Source organism: Equus asinus, chromosome 6 (genome assembly GCF_041296235.1).
Source record: "Equus asinus isolate D_3611 breed Donkey chromosome 6, EquAss-T2T_v2, whole genome shotgun sequence".
Lineage (NCBI taxonomy): Eukaryota > Metazoa > Chordata > Mammalia > Perissodactyla > Equidae > Equus > Equus asinus.
The window spans coordinates 39278954-39306803 of NC_091795.1; the positions used below are offsets into that span (position 1 = coordinate 39278954).

The 27850-nt window shown below is 45.6% G+C and overlaps 1 protein-coding gene across 3 annotated transcripts; it reads right to left on the minus strand.

The window, feature by feature from the left end:
- Window positions 1-906: 906 nt before the first annotated feature.
- SEMA4F (ssemaphorin 4F) lies at window positions 907-26389 on the minus strand. Of its 3 annotated transcripts, XM_014847282.3 has the most exons (14): window positions 26115-26389; window positions 23696-23847; window positions 23004-23063; window positions 22673-22771; window positions 18047-18140; window positions 8935-9054; window positions 8686-8837; window positions 7855-8033; window positions 7493-7640; window positions 7144-7366; window positions 6894-7003; window positions 6619-6779; window positions 3522-3580; window positions 907-3265 (listed from the first exon to the last, which is right to left on the minus strand). In XM_014847282.3, exons 1-14 carry the CDS (start codon window positions 26257-26259, stop codon window positions 2655-2657), a joined length of 2313 nt encoding a protein of 770 aa, XP_014702768.3. In that variant the 5' UTR covers window positions 26260-26389; the 3' UTR covers window positions 907-2654. The 3 variants fall into 3 exon arrangements, with proteins under 3 accessions (XP_014702768.3, XP_014702769.3, XP_014702770.3); XM_014847283.3 differs by lacking the exon at window positions 22673-22771; XM_014847284.3 differs by lacking the exons at window positions 18047-18140; window positions 22673-22771; window positions 23004-23063; window positions 23696-23847.
- Window positions 26390-27850: the final 1461 nt, after the last annotated feature.

Here is a 27850-nt window from a genome sequence, read left to right on the forward strand (position 1 = left end):
TTCTGGCTCTACTTTCAGTAAGGTCACATGGGGAGCAACAGACCACTGGTTAGGGGCGATAAGCCCAGAGTCACAGTTTATGGACCAGAGCCAAAAACAGAGGGGAATTCAAGAGTGAGGACCAGAAAATAGGCAATCTTTGCAGTCTGGAAGTAAATACAAACACATCCATCCCCACCCCTCCTCCTGGTTGCTGAGGAACCCTGCACCTTTTCCAGCTCCCTCACCCCTGGGTTCTCTCCCATTCCACACCCCGACAGCCCAAAGATAATGCAATCAGTGATTCACACTATTTCTTTGGAGTGGATTTCACATTCCTGTGCTCTCACTCACTCTTGGGATTTGAACTTTCCACCATCTAAGATGCAACTCTCCCCTTCTTCACGCCTATTTCCATCATTCCTCATTTTTCCTAAATTCCTCATCCCATTTTCCTCCAATCAGAGCCAGTGTCCAAGAACCAAATGCCCCCAATTCACTGTAGGTTGGTCCCTCCCCTCCTTGGAAAATTCTTCTCCTCCCCTCCTCACAGGAACCCCAGACCCCTCTGACATTTCTCATCTCCTTTCCTCCCCCAAAATGAAACTAACTCTTAACCTAGAGAGCAGAGTGTAGTGAGGATAAACTGAAGAACACGAGCCTTCCTCCATGCCCAGAGAGGAGGAGGAGCAGGGTCACTAAGGTCAGACACATCTGAGGATTATAAGAACTACAGGCCCTGCCTCCCAAAACCTAGACACTGGCAGCTAAGATCTGGCTAGAGTCGAGCCCAGACAGGACGTCTGTGTGAAGCAATGACCCTCCTTCCACCGAATGGGGCTTAAAGTTGCATGTGTCATGGGCATCAGATGGTTAAGCTATATGATTATGGCATAATGGGTCAATTTTTACAATAACGACCTCTACTGGTATAGATAGTGCTTTATTGTTTATGTGTTCTCTCATTTAATCCTCGCAGCAACCCTGAGGTAGGTATTATTATCCCCACTTTACAGATGAGTAAACAAATGTTCCTGGGTTAGATTACTTGCTGAAGATCACACACTTATTAGTGACAAAGCCACTGATAATTCCAAACCCAAAGGGACTCTTTTGAGTAGTTCACAGGCTGCTGCCGAGGAAAGTAGAAGTGAAAACTTCAACTGGGAAGGGCTGGATCACTCACTGGAGCTCAAGGGGATCCCTCGCCAGGGATGAATGAGGCACATTCACAGGCCAAGACTGGAACTGAGCAGGAGAAGTCTAAAGCAGCTGAGAGTTGTGAAGCAGGAAGAGGTCTTAAAGTTTGGTGAGAGCTGACAGTGTCTTCAAATATGCACGGAGGCCAGCTTCCAGGGACTGGAGAAACAAGAGGGCCCCAGCGGCTGCAAGTCCAGGGGCTGGCCATGGGGCAGGTGTGGCTGGGCAGGAAGAGTTGCCGATGAGTGGCACCATCTCAGCTTGGCCAACACATGGTGACCTTGGGGCAGTGGTCCTGTACCTTTGTTAAGGCCTTGAGAATCTGATGGAGGCCATAAAACCTTCCCCCAGAAAAATACAGACATACATGTACAGACAACATTTTGCATACAATTTCAGGGAGTCCGTGGACCCCAAGTGGGGAACTCCTGCTTTAGGTCAAGGGTGTCACCCTGAGTAAAGTCACTGATACAAACCTATCTTTATGCAGCTGATATGTCCTGTAACTGTTCCCCTTTTGTCATCCTCTAACATTGAGAATGTCATGAAGTTTATTTTGAATGGGAGCTAAGGAAACGGGGTCCAGCCTACACGCCAGCCAGAGAAAGAGCAGCTGTGCATGGCAGTGGTGGTAGCCAGGAGGCAGAAACAAACAGAATGATGGGGTCACATGTATCACTGCCCTTCCACCCAGAAGGTCACTTTGGGAGTTTTTCTCTACTCAAGAGAAGGGTTGGGGGGGGGGGGAGGGCGGGGGTTGGGGCAGTGGTTTGTTTCCTTTAGAAAGGAAAGCCATTCCTCCACTGGCTACTGGGTCTAAAGTTCTGCAGGCAATGCCCACCATCCCAACCTTTTCCCTCCCTACCCCCCATGAACACACCTGAGCACTGGCCCAGTCATTCAAGGACATGAGGCCAGGTCTCCTATGAACACCCATGTATTTACACACGCTCTTTCATGGAAGAAGGAAAACTGGGATGGGAGGTCTCAGGGCAGAGATTCCACGCTGCAACACAGGGATCATGCACTCCCCACAGAGAATCAAATAAACTGGGAGAATCTGCAAAACCACCCCAGGACTCAGAGCACACTGGTCCCCAACCACCTCTATGGCTCTTCCTTCTGGCCAGCGTTCAACCAGAAAGCAAATTCATAGCCATGTTCTGTGCCCCGTCCCCAAACTAATGAGCCCAAGATAGTGGGCCAGGGCTAAAGCGGTCACAGGGATTCGGAGGGGAGGGGTGGGAAAAGTCTCGATTCACTGCAGAGAGCAGTTCTGATCTCTCATGAGAATCAGGAATCAGGTAAAGGCCTGGCCCCGAGCCCACCCAGGCCCAGAGAGGGCAGACATTGATCACTCAAAGGCCAAAGAGAACTCAGGGGCCAGGACAGGCGTCTAGGCCCAGTGATCCCCAGTTTCTCAATGGTCATTGCATTCTAGTGGTCACCATGCACTAGTGGTCACTTGCCCAGCCCTAGATGGATGTTTCATCACACGTGGCCAGAGGAGCCCCAGTTAGCCGAATGTGGGCTGGGCTCGGGCAAGGATCAAGCAGGAAGGGTGGAGGAAAGCCACCAAAGCCACTGCCCCTCTTGGCCAGGGCCAGGGGCAGCCGCTCATCTTCAGGAGAGGGGGAGGGAGGATCCTGGCTGTAGCTTGTGGTCCCAGATGGCGGGGCCCCCAGGTCCAAGCCCACCTTGTCTCTAGCCAGAAGTTCCCTCTGTCGCCGTCGCTGCTGACGCCGACCAATCAGGAGGAGAGTCAGGGATGCTGCAAGAACCCCCAGGAAGAAGCCGGCCAGTCCAGCCCACACTGTGTGGGCTCGGCCTGGGAGGCCCCGTTGGCTGCCCCATACCAAGCTGTAAGCAGCTACCACACGGGCTGCCCCACCCTCCTGACATTCACAGGCATATGCGCCCATGGCCCCTGGAGTTACCACCACCTCTAGCCCATCCCGCCGGGGGGTGAGTGCAGTCACTCCACTGGGCTGGTGCCACACACAGGACGCCCATGCTGAGCTTGGAGAACATGGCAAGACCACATGCGCAGCTGTAGCCACAGGAACTTCAAACACTACTGGGTGTTCTGCAAAGAGATAGCAGAGGCACAAAAAGTGGTGAGGCTATAGGTTGGGGATGTGATGGAGAGAAATGTGGAGTGATATCAGATATGAGAAGGGGCCATGGTGGACAAGCTAAAAAGGGGATTTCCAAAGAGGGTAAGGCCCTGGGTCACTGGCTGCTATATCTTCCAGGACCCAAGTTTTAAAGTGGGTCCAAAATGGACAACTTTCTAGCCCCTTTCCACCGACTCCACCCACATTTCCTTAAACCATACAGACCTCCAGGCTCTTTGGGACACAAAGAAGAGACATCTGCTGACTCTATGTCTTGGACCAGCCTATAAAGAAAAGAATACTTGGTAAATAAAGTGTCAACATCCCCTTCTACCCTCCTCAGTACCACTGAACATTCACTCACTCATTACAGCTCCCATCATCTCATAAATGACTCCCGGAATTATCAGTCAACATACTCTTCTCTGCTAAATCTTCCCCCCAAACCCTTATACTCCTCATGACAGTTGCCATGTCAAATCCTACATATATTTCTAGCAGACCACAGAGAATTAAATTTGCACTGGGTCTGTTAGAAAGATGCTTGGTGGGTCCTTTAACGGAAACATGGAAACTTCCAAGAAATGTAGCTGGTTGTCCACAACCACAAGATTTCTCTGGAAAAGAATATAAAAACTACAGCTTATTTTTTTCTGTTATTTAAGAGAAAGCAAACATCTTTGCCGTAAAAGCTAATCACAGTTCTGTGAGGGTCAGTGAGATGTTTTTTTCTTTCATAAAAGCTGCTTGTTTTTACATAGGAACTCTGTCTTCGACAACTGTCGATATATATTGGCCTTTAATGGATCTGTTTCAAAAAAGACAATCCTGCTACTTCCAGGATTTGGGTGGAATGTGTCTGACAGAGGGATAGCAAGACAGACTGCTCACTTTGAACTCCCTGGCACCACTCCCAGAAAGAGGGAGGCCAGTGAGATCTCTACTGCACCGTTAGTGAAGACGAGGTAACCAGGCGGAAGTTTGGTCTGAACACACAAAAGCTGCAACCAAAGACAGACTCTGTTTGAGTGTGAACTCCTTCAATATGAATTGAAGCCCTTGAAATGAGCTCTAAGACTGGTATGAATACATTAAAGCCTCCTGGGTAAAACCAAGGTTGCTTAGTCTAGCTGAGAGCGGGGAGCATGGGAAGGCTATATGTGCAGCTACAGCTGCAGGAACTTCATAATCTCTGTTTTCCTCCCTTGTATGAACTGAGGTATGGAGGATAGAGTGCACAGAAGTACCCACTTGGAAATTTCTTGTATTACCAAGAAATACACTGGCATATACACACACCTCACATCCCACACACACATATACATCTTAAGGGGACCCTGAGGCTCAAGTACACAGGATACCCAAGAACAATGAAATCTTATTTTAATGGATATTAAAACAATAAAGGAAAGAATAAGGCACTTGCTTTTGTCTTAGACAATTAAAAGTTCTCCCCAGAGGGGCTAGCCCCGTGGCCGAGTGGTTAAGTCTGTGCGCTCCGCTGCAGGCGGCCCAGTGTTTCGTTGGTTCGAATCCTGGGCACGGACCTGGCACTGCTCATCAAACCACGCTGAGGCAGCGTCCCACATGCTACAACTAGAAGGACCCACAACGAAGAATATACAACTATGTACTGGGGGACTTTGGGGAGAAAAAGGAAAAAATAAAATCTTTAAAAAAAAAAAAAAAAGTTCTCCCCAGAGAAACTAAAAGACCAGGTCAAAATTCTTAACCAAAAATGGATTCCCAGAGACAAATATTTTTCTTCTAAAATATTTGTCACCATGGGGTTCAGTAATATGTTCAAATATACTGTAAATTAACTGGGCTTCAAATAGGAAATCTCAAAGTCGTTTAAAAAAAAAACTTTCCAAACAACCAGTTAAAAATACTTCACTGAAGGGGAATCTCAGTTAAAGATTAAAAGACTTAAGAAGCATACCAACCAATTACAATTGATGGACATTATTTGGATCCTGATTTAAGCAAACTATTTTTAAGTATATGCAATTGGGAAAATTCGAACATTGGTTGGATAGTTGATGGCATTAAAAAATTAAGTTTTTGGCATGATCATGATAACATGGTTATGTTTTTAAAAAGCCCTTCTGTGTTGGACATACACACAGAAAGATTTATAGAAAAAGTGATATGATGCTTGAGATGTGCTTTAAAATAATTGGGAGTGATTGAGGGTATTGATAAAATACGATTAGCCATGGGAATTCATTATACTATTCTCTCTACTTTTGAATGTCTGAAATTCCCTATAACAAAATTTTTTTAAGAAAGTCCTCATCTGGTAGAGATATATATTGAAATATTTTAGATGAATATGATGTCAGGGATTTGCTTCAATGTGACATACATTTTTAAGCTAGCTGCCAAGTGGAAAATGGATGGTAGGAGCCCCAAATGGACAAAAGGTGACCAATTAGGAGATTATTAAAGTAATCAGTTAAGAAGAGATGATGGTTTGGATTAGAGCGATAGCAGTAGAGATGGAGGGAAGTGGGTGTGGACTGAGGATGGTTTGGAGCTACAGTCAGTATAAATTGCAATACAATGTGGGAAATTTCTGGCTTAAGCAACTGGATGGATAGAGCTCCCTTTTCTGAGATAAGGAAAACCAGAGGAGAAGCATGTGAGGGAAAAAGGACACAGTGCATGCTAAGACTTGCTAAGTTTGAGTTGCCTGTGAAGCATCCAAGGGGAATATCAAATAGGCAGTTGGATAGGGAATTCTGAAGCTCAGCTAAAGATACATCCGTGGTTGTCATTAGCACTCAGACAGTGTTGAAATAATGGGAGTGAAATAGCCTGGAGAGCGTGTGGAAGTGCAAAGAGGACTGAATCTTGAGGAATATCAACATTCAGAAGTTGGATGGAAAAGAAATCAGTTAGGGAGACAGGCAGGTCAGACAGGGAGGAAAACCAGGAGAATGCAATCATAGAAGTCAAGAGGAAAGAAAATTTCAAGGAAGGAGAGAGTAGTCAACTGTGAAAACACTTCTGAGAACTCTTGTAAAATGAAAACTGAGAAGCGTATAGCAACATGGAGGTCAATCACATGGTCTGGGCAGGTCCTGCAGAGAGGCAAGGACATTGATGAGGCAGCACCAGATGGAAAGACAGATGAGTTAGTATGGACTGACAGATGGACACACAAGTGCCACTAACAGAGAGAATAAACACACACACACACACACACACACACACACACACAGATAGGGCAGCACTAACAGATGAAAAACAGACATAGACATATGGATGGGCCAGAGCCCTGGGACAGCAGACAAGAGACAAGCATAGACACACTCACCCTCCATGCGCCCCAGCATGGGCCACACACGCATCTAGCCGGAAGCTCCAGGCACAGACAGGGTCTTGGGCCAGGATGCACTCTGAGCAGCTCTGGAGACGGCCACAGTTGGTTGTATTCACTTGTGTCACCTCGGTACGGGAGCCAACCAGGAGCCAGCTCTACAGAAGGGGAGTGAGGAAGAGGAATATGCTGGATCTCCCAGACCCCAGGGTCACAAACTGGCTCTGAATTCAGATGTCTCCCCACCAGACTCCCCAAAATCTACAACTCACTTGATACAATTTCATATTCTCAACTGGCTGTGGCTCTGGGAATAAAGCCAGATCCTCAAGGACGCTGAGCTGGGCTCCAATCCGCACTGCTCGGTGGAGGTGTCCATCCTCTAGAAAGCAGGCAAGGTGCAAGACATGATGACATAACCATACCTGTGCCTGGGACTCTGACACCTGTATGTATGGGACCCTCTCTGTGACGAGAGCATGTGTGCACTGGACGGGCAACTTGCTTGACTATTAAACATACCTGTCCCCAGGTAAAGCACATCATACTCTTTCCCTGAGAGGCTGGTCACCCTGTGGGCCACAACTCTGAGATAGCCTGTATCTGTAGTGACCAGCAGGGGGTGGCCATCAGCTGGAAACACTGGCCTGTCCATGAGTGGGTGGTCCCGGATGAAGGTGAGCACTCGGTCAGGCAGAGAGAGTGAGGAGCCAAACTGCTGGAGCTTCATGTTGTTGGTGATGCACTAGAGGAGACATAGCATGGGTGACAAAGTTTCCCAAGGGCCAGGAAGTGCCATGATGCTTAGTTGGGCTCTTGCCCTAATGGGACAATTCAGGCATGGGGTGAAGCGCTGCCCCAGCCCCCTCACCTCTCCGGGCCTGGGCTGGGGTACATCATTGTCCATGACAGGCAGTCCCCTGTTGCAGTCATGTTTCAGCTCTCTGAAGGGCCCATTCAGCACTGACCGAATGTCTTGTGGTCGGAAGGCACAGATAGCAGAGATAGCAGCCCCCTCCCTGGAAGAGTCACAGGTTGGAGCCAGATATTTGGAAGGAACTAGGGGACAGCAACTCATCCCCTGTCAAATGAGATGCCACACAGCCTGCTCCAGGGCAGAGGCAGCAGGGCTCCAGGGAGAGTCCACCCTCTCTGGAGGAGACAGCGCTGACCCTGTGCCAACCCCACGTATCTCCCACCCTGTAATTCTCCTCCACACTAGGACCCCCTCACCACTGAGAGGAAAAGATGCCGTAAAAGATGGGGGTCCTCAATCCATGCTCAGGTCGAAGAATGGCCATGTCTTGCAGGACACTGGAGGCCCGGCCATGCTCAGGCCCTGGACATAGCAGGTCAGCCTTCAGAAACGTCGTCCACCTCTGCTGAAGGGTCTTCCGGCCCCCAAGGTCCCCCTGGGGTAACAAGTGAATGGGAAATTCTCTTTAGAAGACCAACACTGGGGGCAGCGTGTGAACACCAATACAAGATTCCCCCTGACTTTAGGGCAGACACAAACAGATGGGGAGCCGGATGCAGAGAAATGCAAGAACAGAGACACAGACAGAGCAACTGCAGAGGATAATGAGATAGAGGGGTGGACAGGTCACAATAACAATGACAGTGACTAAGTTCATTGTGCATTTATGAAGCACTGTACCATGCACTTTACATAAATTACCTCATTTAGTCCTCAAAACAACACTTATCTCTAGGGGTATTCATATCCTTATCTTACAGATGAGGTTCAAAGATACTCAAGAACTTGCCCAGAGTCACAGAGGCAGTAAGTGGTAAAGCTGGGACTTGAACCCAGGTCTGTCAACAGTTTCTGCCTTCAATTTCTACACTAGTCCACCTCCTGGGACAGTGTGTCACAAGGGTAATTATGAGGTTCAAAGAGGCCAGAGCCCTTTCCCCAAATTCCTCAAGCTCCCAGAAAAGAATTTAAGGCAGAGGAAAAAAGGAGACAGAGGAGATATGCAAAGACAGAGATTCAGAGAAGAAAAGACAAGAAGACAGGCAGAGCAGGAGATGACAAATAGACAGCTGGGATTGGGGTCTCACCGCACACACGCGGGCCACCCGCGGGACCTTAATGCGCTCGTATGAGTCAAATGCTCGGGAAGTCTCCGTAAAGAAGAAGTAGATTTCATCATCTCCGTCTTCATCTCCCCACTCGGCTGGGCTCAAGGCCACCGCTGCGACAAAGGCTGGGGCTGGGGAGACCGGCGGCCTCAGATCCCACAGACACAGCCTGGGGCCCCCAGGCCTCCGCCCACTCTGTCCCGGGAGCATCCCTCCCCCTCTCCCCACCGTTAAGCCAGGATGGCAAGGTCTCTGTCCGAATCCAGTCCTCAGCTCGACCCACAGCCCGGGAGATAATCGGCTCCGTCCCCAGGTAGTTTTTCACAGTGGCAGCATAGAGGACCCCCCCTGCAGGGCGACAGGGAGGAGAGGGGCTGTCAGGGACCCACTGAGGGAAGCAAAAGGGGTCACAGGCAGAGCAGGGAATAAAGCAGGGGCAGGAACTCTCAGGGGCTGAGCACCCGTTAGTGCAGGGCACTGCTAAGCACATGATAGGCATCACCTTGCTTGAAACCAAGGGAGAAATGAAGTGCTCCAGGGCAGTAAGGGAACACAGCGGAATGCTGATGTGCAAGAAGGGAGAATAAAGGCTGCCCTCTGGAAACCAGGCTTCTTTGATTGCTGGTTTGTTTTTTGTTGTTGCTGTTTTAGGGAGATCGCTGCCCTGTAATATACTAATTATACTGTGACTCTCCAGGAAGGGAGTTTGCTTTGCCAGCATGTCCCAATCTTACTTAAGTTCTCCCACGATGGGAAATGTCTGAGGGAACTAGTGTTCTTGCTAACATTAGTGAGTGTACACTGCTCTGGAACAAGTCACAACTTTGGGGTATACCAGCATCACTAGGGGAATTGATCAAAATGCAGACTCCTGGGCCCCCTGCCCAGCAATTATCCCTCAAGAGAGCGGGGGGGGGGGGGCAGGGCGGGGGCGGTGGACCAAGAACTGTGTTTCGAACAAGCAGTCACATTTATTCTGATGTGGGTGTTCAGGACCTCACTTTGAGATAAATCAGCCTGAGGGATTAATGGAGCTTTCACAGCCAGCCTGGGGAAGCAATGAAGAAGCAGATCCTCCCTCCTGGTACAGTGGAGGGGCAGAGGCGCTCTAGGGATGGGGCGATTAGAGAAGAGGGAAATCACAGCCACTGTGGGAAGGAAGGGAAGGTACTGCTCTGTGGTTTGAATGTGAGAGAACTGTAATCACTCTGAGTGATTACACCCTGAGGCCAAGGACTTGGATGTGAGTAGGAGAAAATGATTCCCAGGGTCGTAGAAGGTCACAAACCCCCTAGAGGAGTTCTGAGTATCATGGGGACTCTGGAGACAACGGTGTGGTATTCCTCACCACATCGGTGTGGCATTCCTCACCACCTACTATGTACGAGGCACTGTGCCGGGGGCTCCGCACATCACTGCCCCCAAGAATTTCCATTTGAGTCTGAAAGACAAACGTGTAATCAGATACCAGGAGGCGTGGACTCATAGATGTATGTGAGAGCACAGAGGAGGACCCAGCCTGCTACCTGTGGGAGCAGCATCTCAGAGGTGATGTCTGAGCTGAGTCTGAAGAATGAGCAATTTCAAGGAGGAAGATAAGCAAGTGGGGAAGCAGGGCGCCATGTTCAGGGATGTGGGGCACAGGGGACACAGGCCAAGTGGGCAAAGAGGAAGCTGGAGGTGTAGAGATGGGCACCCAGTTGGGATGAGCCTGCTCTGCCATGCCAGGGAATGTGGACTTTATCTTACAAGGAAGAGCAAAACTGCAGAGATTTTCTTGAGGAGGAGAGTGACATAATCATTTTTGATTTTTAAGAAGATAAGTGCTGGTAAAAGGCCATTTGCACAGCCCAGACAAGAGTAGAGGGGCCCTGAACTAAGGCAGTGACAGAGAGAATAAAGAAGACAGATCTGAGAGAGATTTCTGAGGTAGAATCCATTAACAAGATTTGAAAATCAACTGAACATGAGATGTGCAAGAATGGAGTAAAATAATGTCTCTAAGGCTTCCAGCTGATAAGATGGCTGATAGCAGATGGTGCTATTATGAACCAAGCCAGGAAACAATAGCAGCAGGCCCATAAAGGAGGTAGCTGGAGAGGAAGCGAGTTCAGATGTTGGACATGCTAAGGTTGAAGTACTTTCAGGAGATCTGGTCCGAGATATTGGAAGGTAATCAAACAGAAGGGTCTGGGCAGCAGGGCCAGAGTCAGGCAACTTGGGAGTGATGTTTAAGTCATGACATAAGTGTGATAGCCAGGGAGAAAGGGAAAGCCCTGGGACACCACTATTTAAGGGGAGAAGATACTGAAGGCAAACCAGAAGATCAAATCAGAGAGGCTGGAGAAGCAAGAAAGGTGGGTGTGCTGGAAGCCAGTGCATGGTAACCCAGCAAGAGCCATGGGGGTTCTTTGTGCACATTGAAGGGAGTGCAGAGACTAGGGCCACTTTGAGGGGAGCATGATCATCCTGGGGTCACAGATGCTCACGTGAAGCTGCACGTTGCAGGCACTGGAAAAATAACCACTAGTAATAGAAACACTTTATGCGGAGCAAAAAGGGTCAGGAGGCCTCTGAGGCAGCAGTGGAGGGTCAGAAACCCCCTTGTGGGTTGGGGAGGGGAGATTATGCTATCACTTGAGATCGCGAAAAGAATCCAAGGATTGTGGAGCCCGGAAGGCTTGGGTTTGAACTCTGAATACTTATTAGTAGCATGATCTTGAGCAAACTAACCATCTTAAGCCTCAAGTTTCTCAAACGTAGAAAGGATAATAACACCCTCCCTTCAGAGCAGTGCTGAGGGTTAAATGAGATAACAAACACAGAGCCCCAGGCAGGGCCTGGTGCATGGCTGGCATTCAATACATGTTAGTTACAGCTCCCTATGAACCCTCAAAGGGCCATATGCTCGATTTGCTGCCAGAAGGGTTGGTGGGGGGAGGGGGGTCGACAACAACTGTAAAATGGCTTCCTATTCCCTTCCAGAGTATTTCATGAGGGAGAAAAACAGCTTTTGGGCAAAGGTCCTGGCAGCAAATGGAGCAGCAAATAAGCCAATCATCTGTACCTCCAAAGGGGAGAAAAAGCTGATACAGAAGCCAGAGCTGGAATGAAAAATTTCCCTAAGAGCATTATACACAAACCGCTCTAAAACCAAACTCTGGCAGAGGCTCTGTCATGGATACCCTGAGAACGGAGGGAGATGAGGTGGAGGAGACGGTTAATGAATATTTTGGGAACATGACTTGGTGTTTGGGGGGCAAGGCGGGTACAATCATAAATATTCTGGAAACAGTAAAGGACCACAGATAACCAGGCAAGTGGTGGATGGAGGTAAAGGGTCCTAAAACTTTCTAAGGCATCAGTGAGGACAGTCAGCAACTCTGGAGCCTAGAATTGCAAAGGGTCACTGACACTAAGAGACAGCAGGAGGGATCAGACACTTTGGGAGGAAGTTGCGGGGTTCCAGGTGTTCCAAGAGTACCAAGGGACTTGCAACACAGTCTTACACACACACACACACACTGGAGAAGGAAGAGCAGCCATCGCAGTCAAGAAGAGTAGAAATCCATAGGAGGGCAAAGGCTCACCACATGTCTTAGCTTCTCCAGAGAGTTTCAATTCCCAATCATCTGTGACTGTTCATATAACAAAATATCCCTGTATGTCCAGTTGTTTGGCAAATTACCACTGAATAGATCGAGTCAGTAAACCTCAAAATACACATTTGCTATTGGCAAAAGATGACGTGCAAAGGAGAGTGATGCCCACAGTGCTGAGTTCAGTGAATAAGCTTGTTAGAACAAAAGATCGGGTACAATTCAACCCTATTTTTTAAAAAATAAGTATACATGTCTGCGGGCATAGGAAAGATTGTTGAAGGAGCTACAATTCTACAGTGTTAACGATATTTGTTTCTGACTAATGAAATTACAAGTGATTTTTATTCTCTCCTTTATACTTTTTTTGTACGCACTGAATGTTTTTTGTAGTCAGCATCTTTTAATTTTATAACCTGAAAACTTAAGATATTTTCATTTTGGAAATACAAAAAATAAAGATTGAAAGCTGCAAGAGGTGAAGAATCACAATTATCTGTGGAATCTGGGCAAGTAGATATGTACTTGACCAGATGTAAAGCCTGTGAACACAGGCCTCCCAGATGTGTTAGAATACGACGCTGACAGGCCAAGGTAATATCAAGGCAGTGAATATTTCACCGCACCCTGGGGGGTTCAAAGTTTCACTTCAGTATCAACATGATCACCTTTAAAGAAGGCTTACAGTAGGAATTACCATTCATTAGCTTTAAAAAGAGGATTTTAAACATGCCCTTGCCTTCCGTCCTCCACTCCCTTTTCTTCTCCTGGTCAGACCTTTGCAGGATAGCTAGCTCCTACTCGAACAGTCTCTATCTCCTTATCTAAGGATTGGGCCAGCCAGATACCTTTTTTAAAATAGCCTATCATTAGGACATAATTAGATAGTTAGAGATGCAGTGTTTACTCTACCTTTTTCTCTTGGCCAGATAGCATTTCTATAACTGTCTTGTTTCCGTGTGTGAATGCTAGTCTTGGGGCAGACACACCTAGATTTAAGAGGTAGCCTTGGACTCAAAATGCTGGCAGCTCCCAGTGTGTGCAGAATGTTTGCAGTGCTCCCCAGCAGATGCAGTAATCACAAGATGCAATGAAACCAAAAGGAGATGATAAAACCCCAGGACAGCTTCCCAATGAGAAAGAGCAAAAGCTCCCTCCTTCTGCTCTTCTTGATAAAAGCCCTATTTATTATAGGATGTGACAGAGAAGATCAAAGATGCTGACTGCTGTTGGGTACCTGGGTGAATAATGGAACTATGTACTCAGAAGAGGGGCCACTTGAGGTGGAGGAGCATATTAGGGGGAGTTGAGTGACAATGACGAGCCCAGTTTGGGACATACTGATTTTCAGATTCCTGTGGGACATCCCAAGTGGAGACATCTGGAAGGCAGTTGGATATGTGGGCTGTAGCTCCAGATAATGTCTGAGAAGCATCTGAATGCAGTGGAAACAGAATCCACTGGGCTGGTTTGGAGAGATTTGGAAGGCATCAGACTTGGGAGGCATCAGAATGCAGTGAAAACAGAATTCCATGGGGCTGGTTGAGATCACAACCATGTAGAATGAGAAGAGCAGAGGATCTTGGGTGGAAGTCTAAGGAACCCCACCATTTAAAGGATGGGCAGAAGACAAAGTCCCTACAAAGGGACCGAGAGCCTTAAGTTAATGTGAACATTACTCTCAAAATAATTGCAGTTTTCCAAATTTGAATAGTACAAAAAGAGACACTGAGATCATTTCGTTCATTTTATCTAAGTGCAGTGGACATAAATGTCATATTTGAAGACAAGATTTCTGAGGCTTTTCCCAAAAAGAAATGTAAGTACCAATAAACACATGAAAAGTTGTTCAACCTCACTAACAGAAAAGCAAATCAAAATATACATCAAACTGGACTTGGAGGAGGTCACTGTTTGTATGTTTATTAAGCATATTCTTCGGGGCTGATAAGGGTGCAATGAAACGGGCCCTCACATCACTGCTGACGGCACTAATTGGAGAGCAATTTGGCCAAATCCATCCAGCACCATAAAAGTCTATACACCCTTTGGCCTAGTAAGTCTACTTTTTGGATTGATTCACATGCAATTAATCAGACTCATGCAAAGGATTTATGTAAAAGGATTTCTTCTGCAGTATTATTTATAAAAGCAATAATTTACTTTAAAATTTGAATGTATAATTATATGGGAATAATTAAATTGTGCTACACTCATATGATGGAAGAGTAGGAAATGACTAAAAATCATGTTTTGAATAATTAATTTCTATAATGAGAAAATGCTCAGTATACAATACTAAGTGAAATATGCATGATAATTCCAATTTATTATAAACACACACACAGTAGAAGAAAATACTCCAAAATAATAATAGTTGTTATCTGGTGATGATTGAATTATAAGTAAACTTTTCATTTTCTTCTTTATACATTTCTATATTTTCTCAATTTTCTACAATGCACATTGTAATTTTTATAATTTAAAATAAGAAATATTCCTGCTATTATATTTAATAATATTTTCATTACTAAAATCTCTTCTTTTAATTTCAAAATATCTCTCTATCCTTAAGGACATTTTTACAGATCCCAACTGGGAATTTTGGTTCTAGCTCCTACATACTGTTGCCACTATTTTCTATACTGCTTTTTTCAAAACAGAGGGGCAGCAGGACATAATGGAGCAACATTGAAAGTTCCAATTGAATACTAGCACTGATGTTAGATCAAGAAAAAAATTTAAATTATAGCCTTATAAAGTAAGAACCTCAGAGGAAATTTACAATATTAGTATTGACTGTGATTTGGATCTGAGACAGAAAGAGACATGGATGTTCTATGTTAACTGTCTAAAGCTAGCCATTCCGAACTGTTACAAAGTAATTTCTGACCACTTCCATCAATTATCAGCTGAAGGGCAACCCTGAATTTCATTAACTGAAAAAAAAAAAAGACTTGAAACCGTTTTGAAAACGTTCTTTGTCATGCAATAATCTTATTTATGAAATTTTTGTTCTTAAATCACTAATGCGAATCCACTTGCTGACTGGAACACAGAAATTACATGCAGAAGACTGAATATACTTAAGATTGCTGCTTGAAACAAAGATAGTAGGATAACTGATTATCTTAGATTGTTACATTTGAGAAGTCATTTTGTTGATAAACAACTATGTAGAATCAAGAGACATTCACAACTGCTAACACCGAGAGATCTTTCTTAATGATCCCCGTGACTGGCTCAGAGTTTTGCCAAAGATGCTTGAGAAAAGTCAATAAAAATAAACTTTGATTAAATGGTTTTATTAAAACGTGTCTGAGTATAAACAAAGTCTCATCAATTTCAACTGTAGATGAATGATAAAAATGACAAACCAAATATTGAATTTACTACATATGTACTTTATGTTCATTTTCAAAAACTTTTATGTTATTTTACTTTTCAGAAAAGGTAAGTCATTAACTGTATGACTAAGAATGATTTAATTTATATAGCTTTTAAGACTTTCCCTATAAATAAAGTTATGCATAGGAAAAAAATTTCATTGTTAGATCCTATATCCCGATTTTTGTTTTTCATAAAATATTGCCCAAAAGTATAAGTAAAAAATAACTTTATGATAAAGTTTGCAGTAAAAGTCAGTGAAGAAAGAAAAAACAGTGTGATGAATGATGCTGAGTCAACTGATTAGCTAATCAGGAAAAATTAATTTAGATTCTCATCTCATGCGATTCATCAAAGTAAGTTTCAAACAGATCCAAGAGTTAAATGTTTGGGGAAAAAAATTTTAAGAAGAAACTTTTATCTGCTGTCTAACTGAAGGATTTAGCTTTAAAAAATATAACCACATGGGGCCGGCCGGGTGGTACAGCAAGTGCACACGTTCTGATTTGGTGGCTTGGGGTTCGCCAGTTCAGATCCCGGGTGTGGACACGGCACCGCTTGGCAAGCCATGCTGTGGTAGGTGTCCCACATATAAAGTAGAGGAAGATTGTCAGCACGGTTGTCAGCTCAGGGCCAGTCTTCCTCAGAAAAAAGAGGAAGATTGGCAGGAGATGTTAGCTCAGGGCTAACCTTCCTCAAAAAAAAAAAAAATATATATATATATATATTCACAAAGGAAAACATATGGATTGGAACACTAATATCCCAGCTGATAATTGGCCCAAGAACATGAGCAGAGGATTTACCAAAGAAGAAATAGAAATAAGTACTAAACCATGAAAAATGTTCAACTTCACTAATATTCAAAGAAATATAAACTAAAATAAGGTGTCATTGTTAGTCTCAAATTAGCAAAGATTTTTTTAAATACATTCTGGTGAAGTTTATGTGAGAAAAAAAACACTCATTCACTGCTGATTTAGGGTGTAAACTGATACACCCTTTCTAAAAACTCAATTAGCAATAGATAATGAGACACAAAATGTTCACACCCTTTGATACAGTAAACCATTTCCAGGAATCTTAAGGAGACAATTTAAAATGAGGATAAAAATTCATGCACAAAAATGTTCATTACTGTGTTATGGATAATAGCAAAAACTTTGAAGTAAACTAAATAAACCTGAAAAACTTTAACTTATAAATTAATGATTTGGAATTTTTTAACTAAATTATGGTATGCTTACATGATGTGTAGCATGATGTCATTAAAAATTTTCTTTACAAAGAATTTGTAAATTATATAGCAATGCCTACGACATAAAAGTTACATGACAAAATTCAAAATTATATCCATGTAGCATGACATTCCAAAGTTTTATAATATATTCATAAAATCTCTATTAACTTGCTTGTTTTACACTATTATGAGAAAATGGCTGAATGCTCCCTGAATTTGGGGGGTATACGTGGAGTGGTCTAACCTAAAACACAGGCCATGTAGCAAACAAACGATTCACTTTGTGGCTACTGAAGAATTAGGCAGTCACTCTCCTGACAAGATTTAGGCATGATCTGTGACCATTCCACACTTGAGCAACTGTATATAGCTTGTTCAAAGGAAATAACAGCAGCAGTCTACTTAGTAGTCATGACTGATTCCTCTGAGCAACAAAGGACTGACCAGAAAAATACGTGTGCATGAGTTATATGCATGTGCACATACACATTAAAAAGGCCAGAGGGAAATATCCTAAAATATTAGCAGTGGTTTTTGAGTAGAGATAACTGTACTAATAAGGGAGCCACTAGACACATGTGGCTATCTACATTTAAATTAAAATTAAATAAAATTTAAAATTCCTTCCTTCAGTCACACTAGTCACATTTCAAGGGCTCAAAAGCCACAGGTAGCTAGTGGCTACTGTATCGGATAGCACAGATATAGAACATTTCCACTGTCACACAAAGGTCTTTTCAACAGTGCTGTTCTAGAAGATTTCCTATGTCCTTCTTCATACTTTTTCCAAATTTATTACAATATGCATTGTAGTAGATTCCTCTTATAAACAGAAAGAAACACTATGAGAAAAGAAAATGAGGTTAACAGAGGAAAGACACACACTAGAGATGCAGAGAACACATTCTCTAGAGAGAATCCAGGGAAATAATACTCTGTGGGGAAAAGCAGGAGGTCACAAGCACTCTGGGAAGAACAGGAAAGGCTAGAAAGAGAAATGGGAATAATAGACATTCCAAGGAAAGGAAAGAAAGGACACAGAAATTTCAACAGCAGGGGTGGGAAGAAAGCAATTACAGCAAGAAGTCACAGGTTCTTGTCTCTCCCCACTCACCAGCCATTACAGCTGCTGACCGCTGAGCTGGCTCAAAAGGACATTTCCCCCGGCCACTCTCAAGTCTTTCAACCTGCTGGAAACTGGACACATCCTACAGACCAGAAGGGGGCAATTGGTTTAGGGGTCACGAGGAGGTTCATGGTGAGAATTACAAAATGGTCAGATGAAGGAAAAGCCCAATTCCCATTCATCTCCCATTCCTCTGCTACCATTCCCTTATTCCTAGTCTGCTATTCCTGATGGCCCCACCCATTCCTGCATTTCCCACCTCTGCCATCCCTCTTTTCATCAGTTTATTCCTCTTTCCTCAATTTCCCTAGTACCCAACACCCTCAAGCCCTGATGAAAGAACCCCTACGATGCCTCTAGAAAACACTAAAAGGCTGAAAGGCAGATCTTTGCTCTGAAATGCTGCTGAACTGCAGGGTTTGCAACTGGCTGGAAGTGTGCTACAGAACATGGAGGACCTGGGACGAAAGCAGGCCTCCTGAGGGCTGGAGCCCTTAAGAAGAGTAAGGAAAGTACAGGCTGATAATAGGACCATCTGAAACCCAGAGAAGGGCCCTCCTCCCCGTACTCCCATCCCAAGAATGAAAGACAGGACCAGAGTCAAGGATATAGAGAAGCAGGGAAGGGAATCTGCAAAGTCAGTGAAGACCTGAAGCTCAGGTCAGAATTTGAGGATTTGGTTAAGTGCCTTCCTCATCCAGGGACTCCAGAGGGACTGACCTGGGCAGGAAGTGAGAAGTGTAAGAGTTCCACCAGGGCCAGCCAGAAATTACCTTAGCTGAGCATCCAGCATTAAGAGAGGCTTCAAGATAACATCCAAAAATGGAATGGAGGATTTCAACCTGGGACTAACACGGCAGTTAACTGTGGCTGGTTAGGAATCAAAGTTATCGCATAGAAGTGCCAGGCATGACATCTCTAGTTCACAAATGAGGGTGACATACGGTGTTGCTGGAGCCTAATTACTTTGATGGTAGTTGGAGTAGCAACATAGATATCCCCTGAGCATCAGTATACCACTGGCCCATTCTGACTGCTCATTTACTTGCTATAGTTGGCAAACAATGTTTTATTTTACTGAGAGTCTTGAAGGACGCCTGTTAAAATCAGATGTGATCTGAAGTCCCCAAAAAGGGAATACCGGGTCAAGAGAGTTTCTGGAATGGAGGACCCCAGGGAGGCACAAGCACCTCACTTGTGAGGCAGTGGGAGCATCCTAACCTAAGGAGAAAGATGACAGTTCAGTGAGAGATTACCAAGATGTCTGGGGCACATTGGACTTGGGGTTAATATCTGCTGCTGTGGCCCTTCTTACCTCTAACCTGAACTATGGCAGTAACCTTTTCTCCACACTGCCCAGCCTTACCCCCCATTTATTCTACATATCCACCCCCAATTAAAATTCCTAGACTATTAGTCACCGACTTGATAAATTTTTGAGCAAGAGAATGACAAAATGATTCATCACTGACTGGAGTACGAACTCTTAGCCCAAACTACTTATTTTCTAATACTTCTCAAAATGAACTCTTTGTCTAACCAAACTGAATCACCTGTTATTCCTGGAAAACAAACTATGTTTTCCCATCTCTATGCCTGAAACTACCGCATTATATGTCACCAAGGACTGAAAGGATGGAGCCTTTTCTCAGTTCTCATTCTCTTTAATCTTAATCGATTAATCGAGTCTGATGTCTTCCAAACTCTAGTTCATGTTTGCACTTGACTGCTAGACTACCTCACAGAGATCATCTATCAGCTCCTCCAAACTTAACATGTTGACCTCAATAAAATAAAATAAAACTCAACATGTCAAAACTAGTCATCTTCCAGTTTCCCAAAATGGCATCATCACATTATCTAGGTTTATAGCCTTTGAGCAAGTGAGTCTCCTATTAACTAGATAGGTTATGATTACTGTATGGTCAAAGTGACATTTAACTAGGATCTGAAAGGGACAAGATCATTCTACTACATTCCCTACCTAAATGTTGAGATTTTTCACTGTATCTTCATTGTGTCCATCAGCACAGTCTCTCAGCATCAGCTGTGGTGAAGGCAAGTCCCTCAAGATGAAAGTCAGGGATAGGTAGGAAGGCTCTCACTGAGCTGTGGGGTTAGAATCTGTCCTTTGGCCTTGGTCAAGAAGGGTACAGAGTACATAAAGGACCTTTCCCAGGTGGGTAGCAAAAAATATATATATACATATATATATATATATACATGGTCTCCATTACATGAAGCAGGTCAAATGTCACAAGAGATTGAAGCCAGCTAAGGTCTTCTGGGCTGCAAGCTGGGCTAGAGGGACAGCAGAGTAGAGCAGAGCCAGACAAACCTGGATTTGAATCTTGACTCTGCCTCTCCCAGCTATATAATCTCAGAGATGGTACCTAACTTTTCAGAACTGTTTCCTTGCCTGTAAAATGGAAATAAATAAGACCTAAATATCATGATCTGATGAGAATTAAACTCAATCATGAATGTAAAGTACCCAGCACCAAGCCTGGGACAGAGTAGATACTCAAGTGAATGGGAAGTCTTGTTGTTATTGTTGTAAGTCTAACATTTTTCTCTGTCAACTGCTGGAGTTCCCTCAAGAAAACAAATTAAAATATTCTCCTCCAATGTCTGAGGAGCTGTCACTGAAGGACAGCACTCCACATCGTTGGAGCTAGTAGGTCCAGTACTTGAACTTCCCTTTGTAAGAACCTTCATTTCTCTGAGAAATCAACTATGAGCAAGTTGTTGTGTCTGGATCAGCTAGTCAAAGCTCTCAGATAATAGTTATAGATAGTCTTAAAGTCATCAGTCTGGGACATGAGAGATTCAGTGCTAAGAATAAGGCAAGAACAAGAATAAAGTAGGATAAGACAGGTAAAGGCAGGAGAGAGCATTCCGGAAGTCTAGAGGGCAGTCTCAGGCTGTGGCTTGAGGGGTTAACATTGCTGATCTTTTTGCAGCTGTGTCCTATGTTCTTCTACAAACAAGCCTTGACCAAAGGATGGTCCTTCATTTCCGGAGCCTGCTAGATGAGAGTGTTCAGAGAAAGGGCTGGAAGTTGTAGGAGCACAGGACACGGGCCCCTGGCTTCACTCTTGGTTGCTGATGTTCCTCAAGAATAGAGATGGGTTTGAGTCGCATCAATCCTGACAGGTGCACCCAGAACATTTTCTGTCAAGATACTTAGCTAACAACTATGAGGGTCCCACCTCAGAAAGCCATGGAAGAATAGAAGGGCCTGGAAGACTAACTTGGTGCCATCTCATTGTCTATAAGCCATGGTTCTGGTATTCATACCCCTGAGCTCCCTGAAACTGTGCAGACTGGAAAAGGACAAGTATGGCAATGACAGTTCCACTGCTGCTTTGTGAGCTTTGTGAGAACTACAGGGAAACTAGACCCTCAACATTACTTCATGGGATATAGAGATTTTCAACACCACCCTGAACTGGGAAACCTTCCCAGGATACGGGAGCTATCCATACCCCAGTAGGGAGTCTATCACTGGCATTATGAAAAGAACTCAACAGAAGCCAAACTAATTCCAAAGGCAGCATAGAGAGACTAACTGGGGCAATCAAGCATATGCAACTATAGCATTCTAAGCCAGAGATATGAGGATGGTCTTTAACAAAGAAAGGTTTGGAGGTACACACTGACGAGATCCAGGTGGCAAGGATTACTGCAGGCTGCAGAAGGGTCAAGCCAAGATCTACAGTTAAGGATCAGGGTCAGGAAAGGGAGTCGTTGCACTCCCTCTTATTGCTCTATGGAGGAGAAAGCGAAGCCACTGGATACAAAGGACATATGAGGCTTTTGACTCATCCCAGGGCCTTGTCACAAATGTGTGCTGCCAGAAGACCAGTAACTAACTACTGGTTAACTGATGGGAAAAGCTAAGGATTCAAAAATATTAAGACCTTTCCTGATATGTCACCAGTCCCAGGGACTTTTGTGGCCATGACTAGACTAGATGTGATAAGGGGTATACATGTCCCAATCCTGCCTGAGTGTAAGGGTGGAGATGCCCAGGGCTTCAAGAACAATGAACAGGACCTGGAAGAAAACATGGATGACAGAGTGTCCATCTTGAAGGCAAGATCCAGAGTATGGGATCAGGAGGGAATACATTAGTGAGTAGTAACCCCAGAGGCCATGAGAGCAGAGGGTCACAGCCCACATAGAATGAGGTTGGCAGTGGAGGTGGGAGAAGGCAGTGAGAAACAGTCACATGCTATGGGAGGAAGAATCGGGCACGGACTGTGCTGATTAAGAAATGGACCCAGGCTGCCTGGACAAAGCAAACACAGGGCAAGGGAAACATGAGCTACTGGTCTCTCTCCTAGATTTATCCTCTCCCCAGCCCAGCTAGAATCCCTAACTTCCTTCACCATCCCACTATGTCTCTCCTTACACTTTGTATACCTCACCTTCTATAGACAACCTCCCTCCCCCTTCCTTTCTTACCCTCTTTCAGCGGCAGACAAAGGCTCCACCCTGTAAGGACATCCCTCACCCTCAATGCTTATCATGCACAAGGGTTGCCTTAAGCATGCACCCCATCATGGTGACTCACAGAAGACCCTTCCCATCCACCCCCCCATCACTCACAATAACCCCGCACTTCGGATCAAAAGCGAAGGTGCCACAAGTGAGGAGGTGAGAGGCATTGGCAATGGCGAGAATCTGGATAAAATTGTGACATTCATCCTGGGGGTCAGAGATGGTTAGAGAGAATCAGAAGCAGCAGGTACAAGGAAAGGTAGGGTAGTATCAGGACAGTTAGATGCAGCTCTGGGAACAGAGATGATGGGTGATGACATGGTGTTAGAGTCCCTGCCTGGGCCCATTGGGATGGGAGCACTGCATGGGACTGACACAGAGTCAGGGCTGGGCCAAGGTCTCAACTGACATTGAGGACAAGGCCCAGATTTACACCTACCTCCTTCTTGCCTTTCTTCCTACAGTTTTGTCTGTGGGCCTCAGGCACCATCCAGTCAATCTGAGAAAGGAGGAGTGACCATTTCCCTCAGATTCCCCCCCAAACCCTCCCAAGTCAGGGTAGGTGACACAGTTCCACAACCCCCATCAGTTTAGGAACTTGAGAGCCATCCCCCGCCCCCAGAGCACTGTTTTTCAAACTGGAGCTCTCCACCCATTAATAAGTAATGAAATAAATTGTGAAGTCATAACCAACATTATTTTAATGAAACAATATATCAAGAATGTATCACATATAGGAGAGTAGATATTGTTTCAAGAAATGTTTCTTTCAGTACACACTTTGTGTACTGGGTCAAAATGTACCGTATATTTCTTACTAAGGGGTCGTCAAAAAGAGTCTGAAAGCTATTGCCCTAGAGTATTGTGATTCTAATGATTCCTCTGCCCACTGTCACCTAAAATCTGGCCACTGTGTCCTCCTCCCCATCATCATGAACCTCCCTCATAGCCTCCCCAGTCACCATGACCCCCCTGTCATCACCCTCAGTGGAGCCAATGAAGTTGATGATCTCCCCTTATTCATTTTCACCAACACTCCTCCTCATACAACACTCTCCCCTCACATCCCATAAAACCACCGATCTAATCACATGCTCTGGGTCTGGGGTCCTCCTCACTCCCATCTCTCACCCTGCGGGGTCTCTCCCCTGAGAAGGGCAGGGATAAAGCGAAGATGGTGTCCCGGGCGCCGACATAAAGCGTGTGGGAAGCAGGATCCACGAGGAGAACAGAGTAATTGTATGTCTGAGGGACGGTGAATCGGGTGAGATAGGAGTCAGCCTCTGGCAGGGAGAGAGGGTGAAAGGGGACAGTGACATCAGGCATCGTTTCATAAGGGTTGGGTTCACAAGGGCAAAGCCAAAGGGGACAACTTGTTTTCTTCCAAGTACCATTTATTTAGCAGCCATCAGGGGAAAAACAGAGCTTTGGTGGGTCAAATCTACACATGCCCAGAGGTAGCTAACTGATAAGGCCAGAACATTAGCATACAATCCTGTCAAGTATGCTTTTTCTATAAAAATAGAAGACTTTATTAAAATAAAGCATAAATATTAAGTCTGTAATTTCTATTCATGGCAACATGATATATAATTTGAAAACACCTATAGGAGGTACGAGTACTTTCCTCTCTGAATTTCCTTTTTTTTAAATCACTACTTACTAGTAACTTCTTTTTACTTAGAAGGGAAATGCTTCACTCTTTTCACTTTAAGAGACTATCTCCTCTCTTTCCCACCATACTTGACCTCCCCTCCATTCCACCCAAAAAGGTAGCGAGTGTAGTAGGCAAGAGTATGTGCTTTAGAAATGGATCAGCCAGAGTTTAAATGTGGTTCTTTCACCTACCAGCTGTACAATCTTGAGTAAGTTACTTGCCCTCTCTGAGCATCACTTTCCTCATCACCACCATCCAGGGTTGTATGGAGAATTAAATGAGATAACATATGTGGAAGCACCTGACACATACTACAAGATTCACAAATGGGTCCCTTCTTCCCTCCTTAGGCACATGCTCTGTTTTGGCCAAATCTAAACCTCATAGTAGCACTCAAAACTCTTATCCATTTAAAGATTATAACAAATAAGTTAGCATGAATTTACCTTCTTAGCTCAACCTCTGGCTCTGGGGACCCTATCTCTGCACCAATACAACTCCGTTCTAGCTGCTTCATCTGCTCAGCTATCCTCAAGAATGACAGAATGGCCAGCAGCCATTCACTCCCAGATGTACTGGTGTATGGTGGCCCACTCACCCATCCTCCCACACCCATACTCAGGACTGTGCTGTATCCTGCCTCTTCTCTCATGATTCGTAATAAGCCCTGGATCACTCAACCTCCCTTTGTATCCCCAGCTCTGCTTCACTTTGCCATCTAGACCTCTCTGGATTCCTGGAGATCAACCCAGCCTGGCAACCTCAACTCTGTGTTGTGGCTGTTACTCCAGCAGAGTCTGAAAGCCAAGGCTCTGACCACAACTTGATCTTCTGGAGTCATGGCATCCCTATATGTATGTTATCAGTCTGAAGTTTAGACTCTAAATTACTTTTATCCAGTGGTGAGTTTTTACCAACAGGTTGTACTCTCTGCTTCACTGGTTCTGTTTGCCCAGGACGCTATCACTCAATGCCCCCTGAGAAGAAAACAAAGTCCATGGCCATTCTCAGAGAGCCTTTAGCAGAGAGCCTTTGAACTGTGAATCACATCAATGACCACTTTTAACCCTGTAGCATCCCCTGGCTTCTTCCACATCTTTTGAAAGGACCACATCTCCCTCCTTCTTTTTTTCTCCTGAAGATTTTCAAAATCATTTAAACAGAATTTTAAATCAACTCGTTGAATGGTTTCCCAATATTCATTGTGGGGAATAAGCAGAGGGAGCAGGGAACGTTTAGGAAGTCAGGAGAGTTATGATGGAGCGCATAATGGGAGGATGGGAGCTGGTGTCAGAGAAGTGAGAGGACTGGGAAGTGGGTTAGGGAGATTAGGGCTACGAGCAGGGCAAAAGGCTTGGAGAAGGGAGAACTGATGATAAGGGAATGAATTTGAGAAGCAGGTCGATGGAACTGATGAGCTGGTAATCAGAAGGATGGGCGGTTGGAGTAGAATGAAAGACCAATGTGTTTGGAAGCACAAAGGGTGTCAAGCCGGCGTGACCGACTCAGGTGTATGTGCGGGAACTGGGAAATAAGGGAGAGGGACTTTCGAAACGGCCGACCTCGGGCAGCCCCCACCTCCTCCCTGGGCCTCAACGTCCGCACTGGGGGCCTTGACTCTCCCGCAGGTCTGCGAATAAGGGGCCTCAGAAGCCGCCTGGGCGTGTCACGGGAGCCGAGGCGTGAGGCCTGCGCCCAGGATGCGGTGGAGCAGCGCCGCGTGGGGGACCCGCCCGGACCTGGCGGGGCGTGGGCGGCGCGGGACAGAGCGCGCAGCGCTAGGAGGCCCCGGGGTGCGGCGGTCCCACTCGGGAGGGCAGGGGGGTGCGGGCACCTGCGGGCGGGGCCTGGGCGCGGCGCGAAGGTCTGCGGGGGAGGGCGCCCGCGCCTTACCGGAGATGGGAAGCGAGGTCCTGGGCACCGAGCGGGGGACGCGGCCGCACACCGGGCCGCTCAGCACCGCCAGCAGGAGCAGCGGGAAGGGCGAGGCCGAAGGCGGCCCGGGGCCCGGGCGGGGCCGCGCGGCAGACGCCGGCATCTTCGGTTCCGCCTGGCCGCCGAGCGGGGCGCGCCCTGCCGCCTCCACCAAGAGCGGCGGCGCCGCCGGCCTCCGCCCCACTGCCTTCTCCCCAGCCGAGTTCGGCCTGCGGCGGCCGGACCAAACGCAACCCGGCTCCGCCCTTTAAAGAAGGGACCAATGTTCGGGCCGATTTCCTCCTCTAGCCAATCGGGGATGAGTGGTGGCGGGGCTAAGAAGCCCTAGAGCCCGACGCAGGTAGAGAAGCAGCTGGACCCAGGTGTAGGTGGGAGTCCTACCTCGGAACTGGTCTGGAGGTGTCCTTCGCAGGTTTGCTCGGGCCTTTCTAAAAACTCAAATTTTCATATCTGTGCCAATAGGGAAAGCATGTGGGTAAATGGGTACACGCACCAAGTTTCTCAGAATTACTACTTTTGCAGACATTTAGTGAAGGCTTTGTGCCAGCCACAATGCAAAACACACAAAAAACGACAACAAAAAAATACAATAATACAAAAAATCATAGTCCTTGCCCTTAGAGAGCTCACAGTGTAATGAGACAGACATGTAAACAAATAACTGCAAATAGATAATCGCAATACAAAGTGACTCATGTTTGCTATAATAACGTGCAATAAGTGCTCAGAAGGGATAGGTTTTGCCTGAGAAAATAAGGAAATTTTCACAGAAGTGACATTTGAACTGAGTGTTTGAGGATGAGTTGGCCCTTTAGGGCAAGAGGCAAAAATGGACATGTCCGCTTGGCTATCCTACAGACAAGACAAACATAGGGCCTGAACATAACTCACTCTCTCTCACATCCAAATCCCTGCTCCTTCTTCAAGCATTTAATCCTCCAATTTATAGTCTTGCAGGTAATTCTTGCTTTCTCCTCTTTCATTCCTCGTTGTATTAGTTATCGAGGCTTATCAGAAGAAGCTTAGCTGGGTGGTCGGCTCCCAGTCTCTCATGAGGTTACTGTCAAGATATTGGATGGGGCTGCTGTCGTCTGAAGGCTTGACTGGGGCTGAAGGATCTACTTCCAGGATGAGTTACTTCCACGCTGGAAAATTGATGCTGGCTGTTGGCAATAAGTCTCAATTCTTCTCCATATGGACCTTTCTATGAGGCTGTTTGAATGTCCTCATAACATGGAGTGGCTTCCTCAAATCAAGTGATCCAAAAGAGCAAAGCGAAAGTCACAATGTCTTTTATGACCTAGCCTCACAAGTAACGTACAATCATTTCTGCCATATTCTATTGGTTACACAGGCCAACCTGGATGCACTGTGGGAAGCGACTACACAAGGATGGAATATGAGGATTTCAAGGGGCCATCTTGGAAGCTGCCTGCTACATCCACATGCAAGCAGTCACCATGTCCTGATAATTCTGCCTCATACACAAATCCATTCTTTTCTGTCCGTTACTGTCATAGTTCGAGACTTCATCATCACTCACCTAGACTATGCAATAGTTTCATTAAAAAAAAAAAAAAAGCACCCTATCTCCAATCTCTCCCCTTTGGGATTGGCAGAAAGGGTAATCTTTCTGAAGTGCAAGTTCTGGTTTATTCATTCAATAGTTATTGAGGGCCTACTATCTGCTAGGC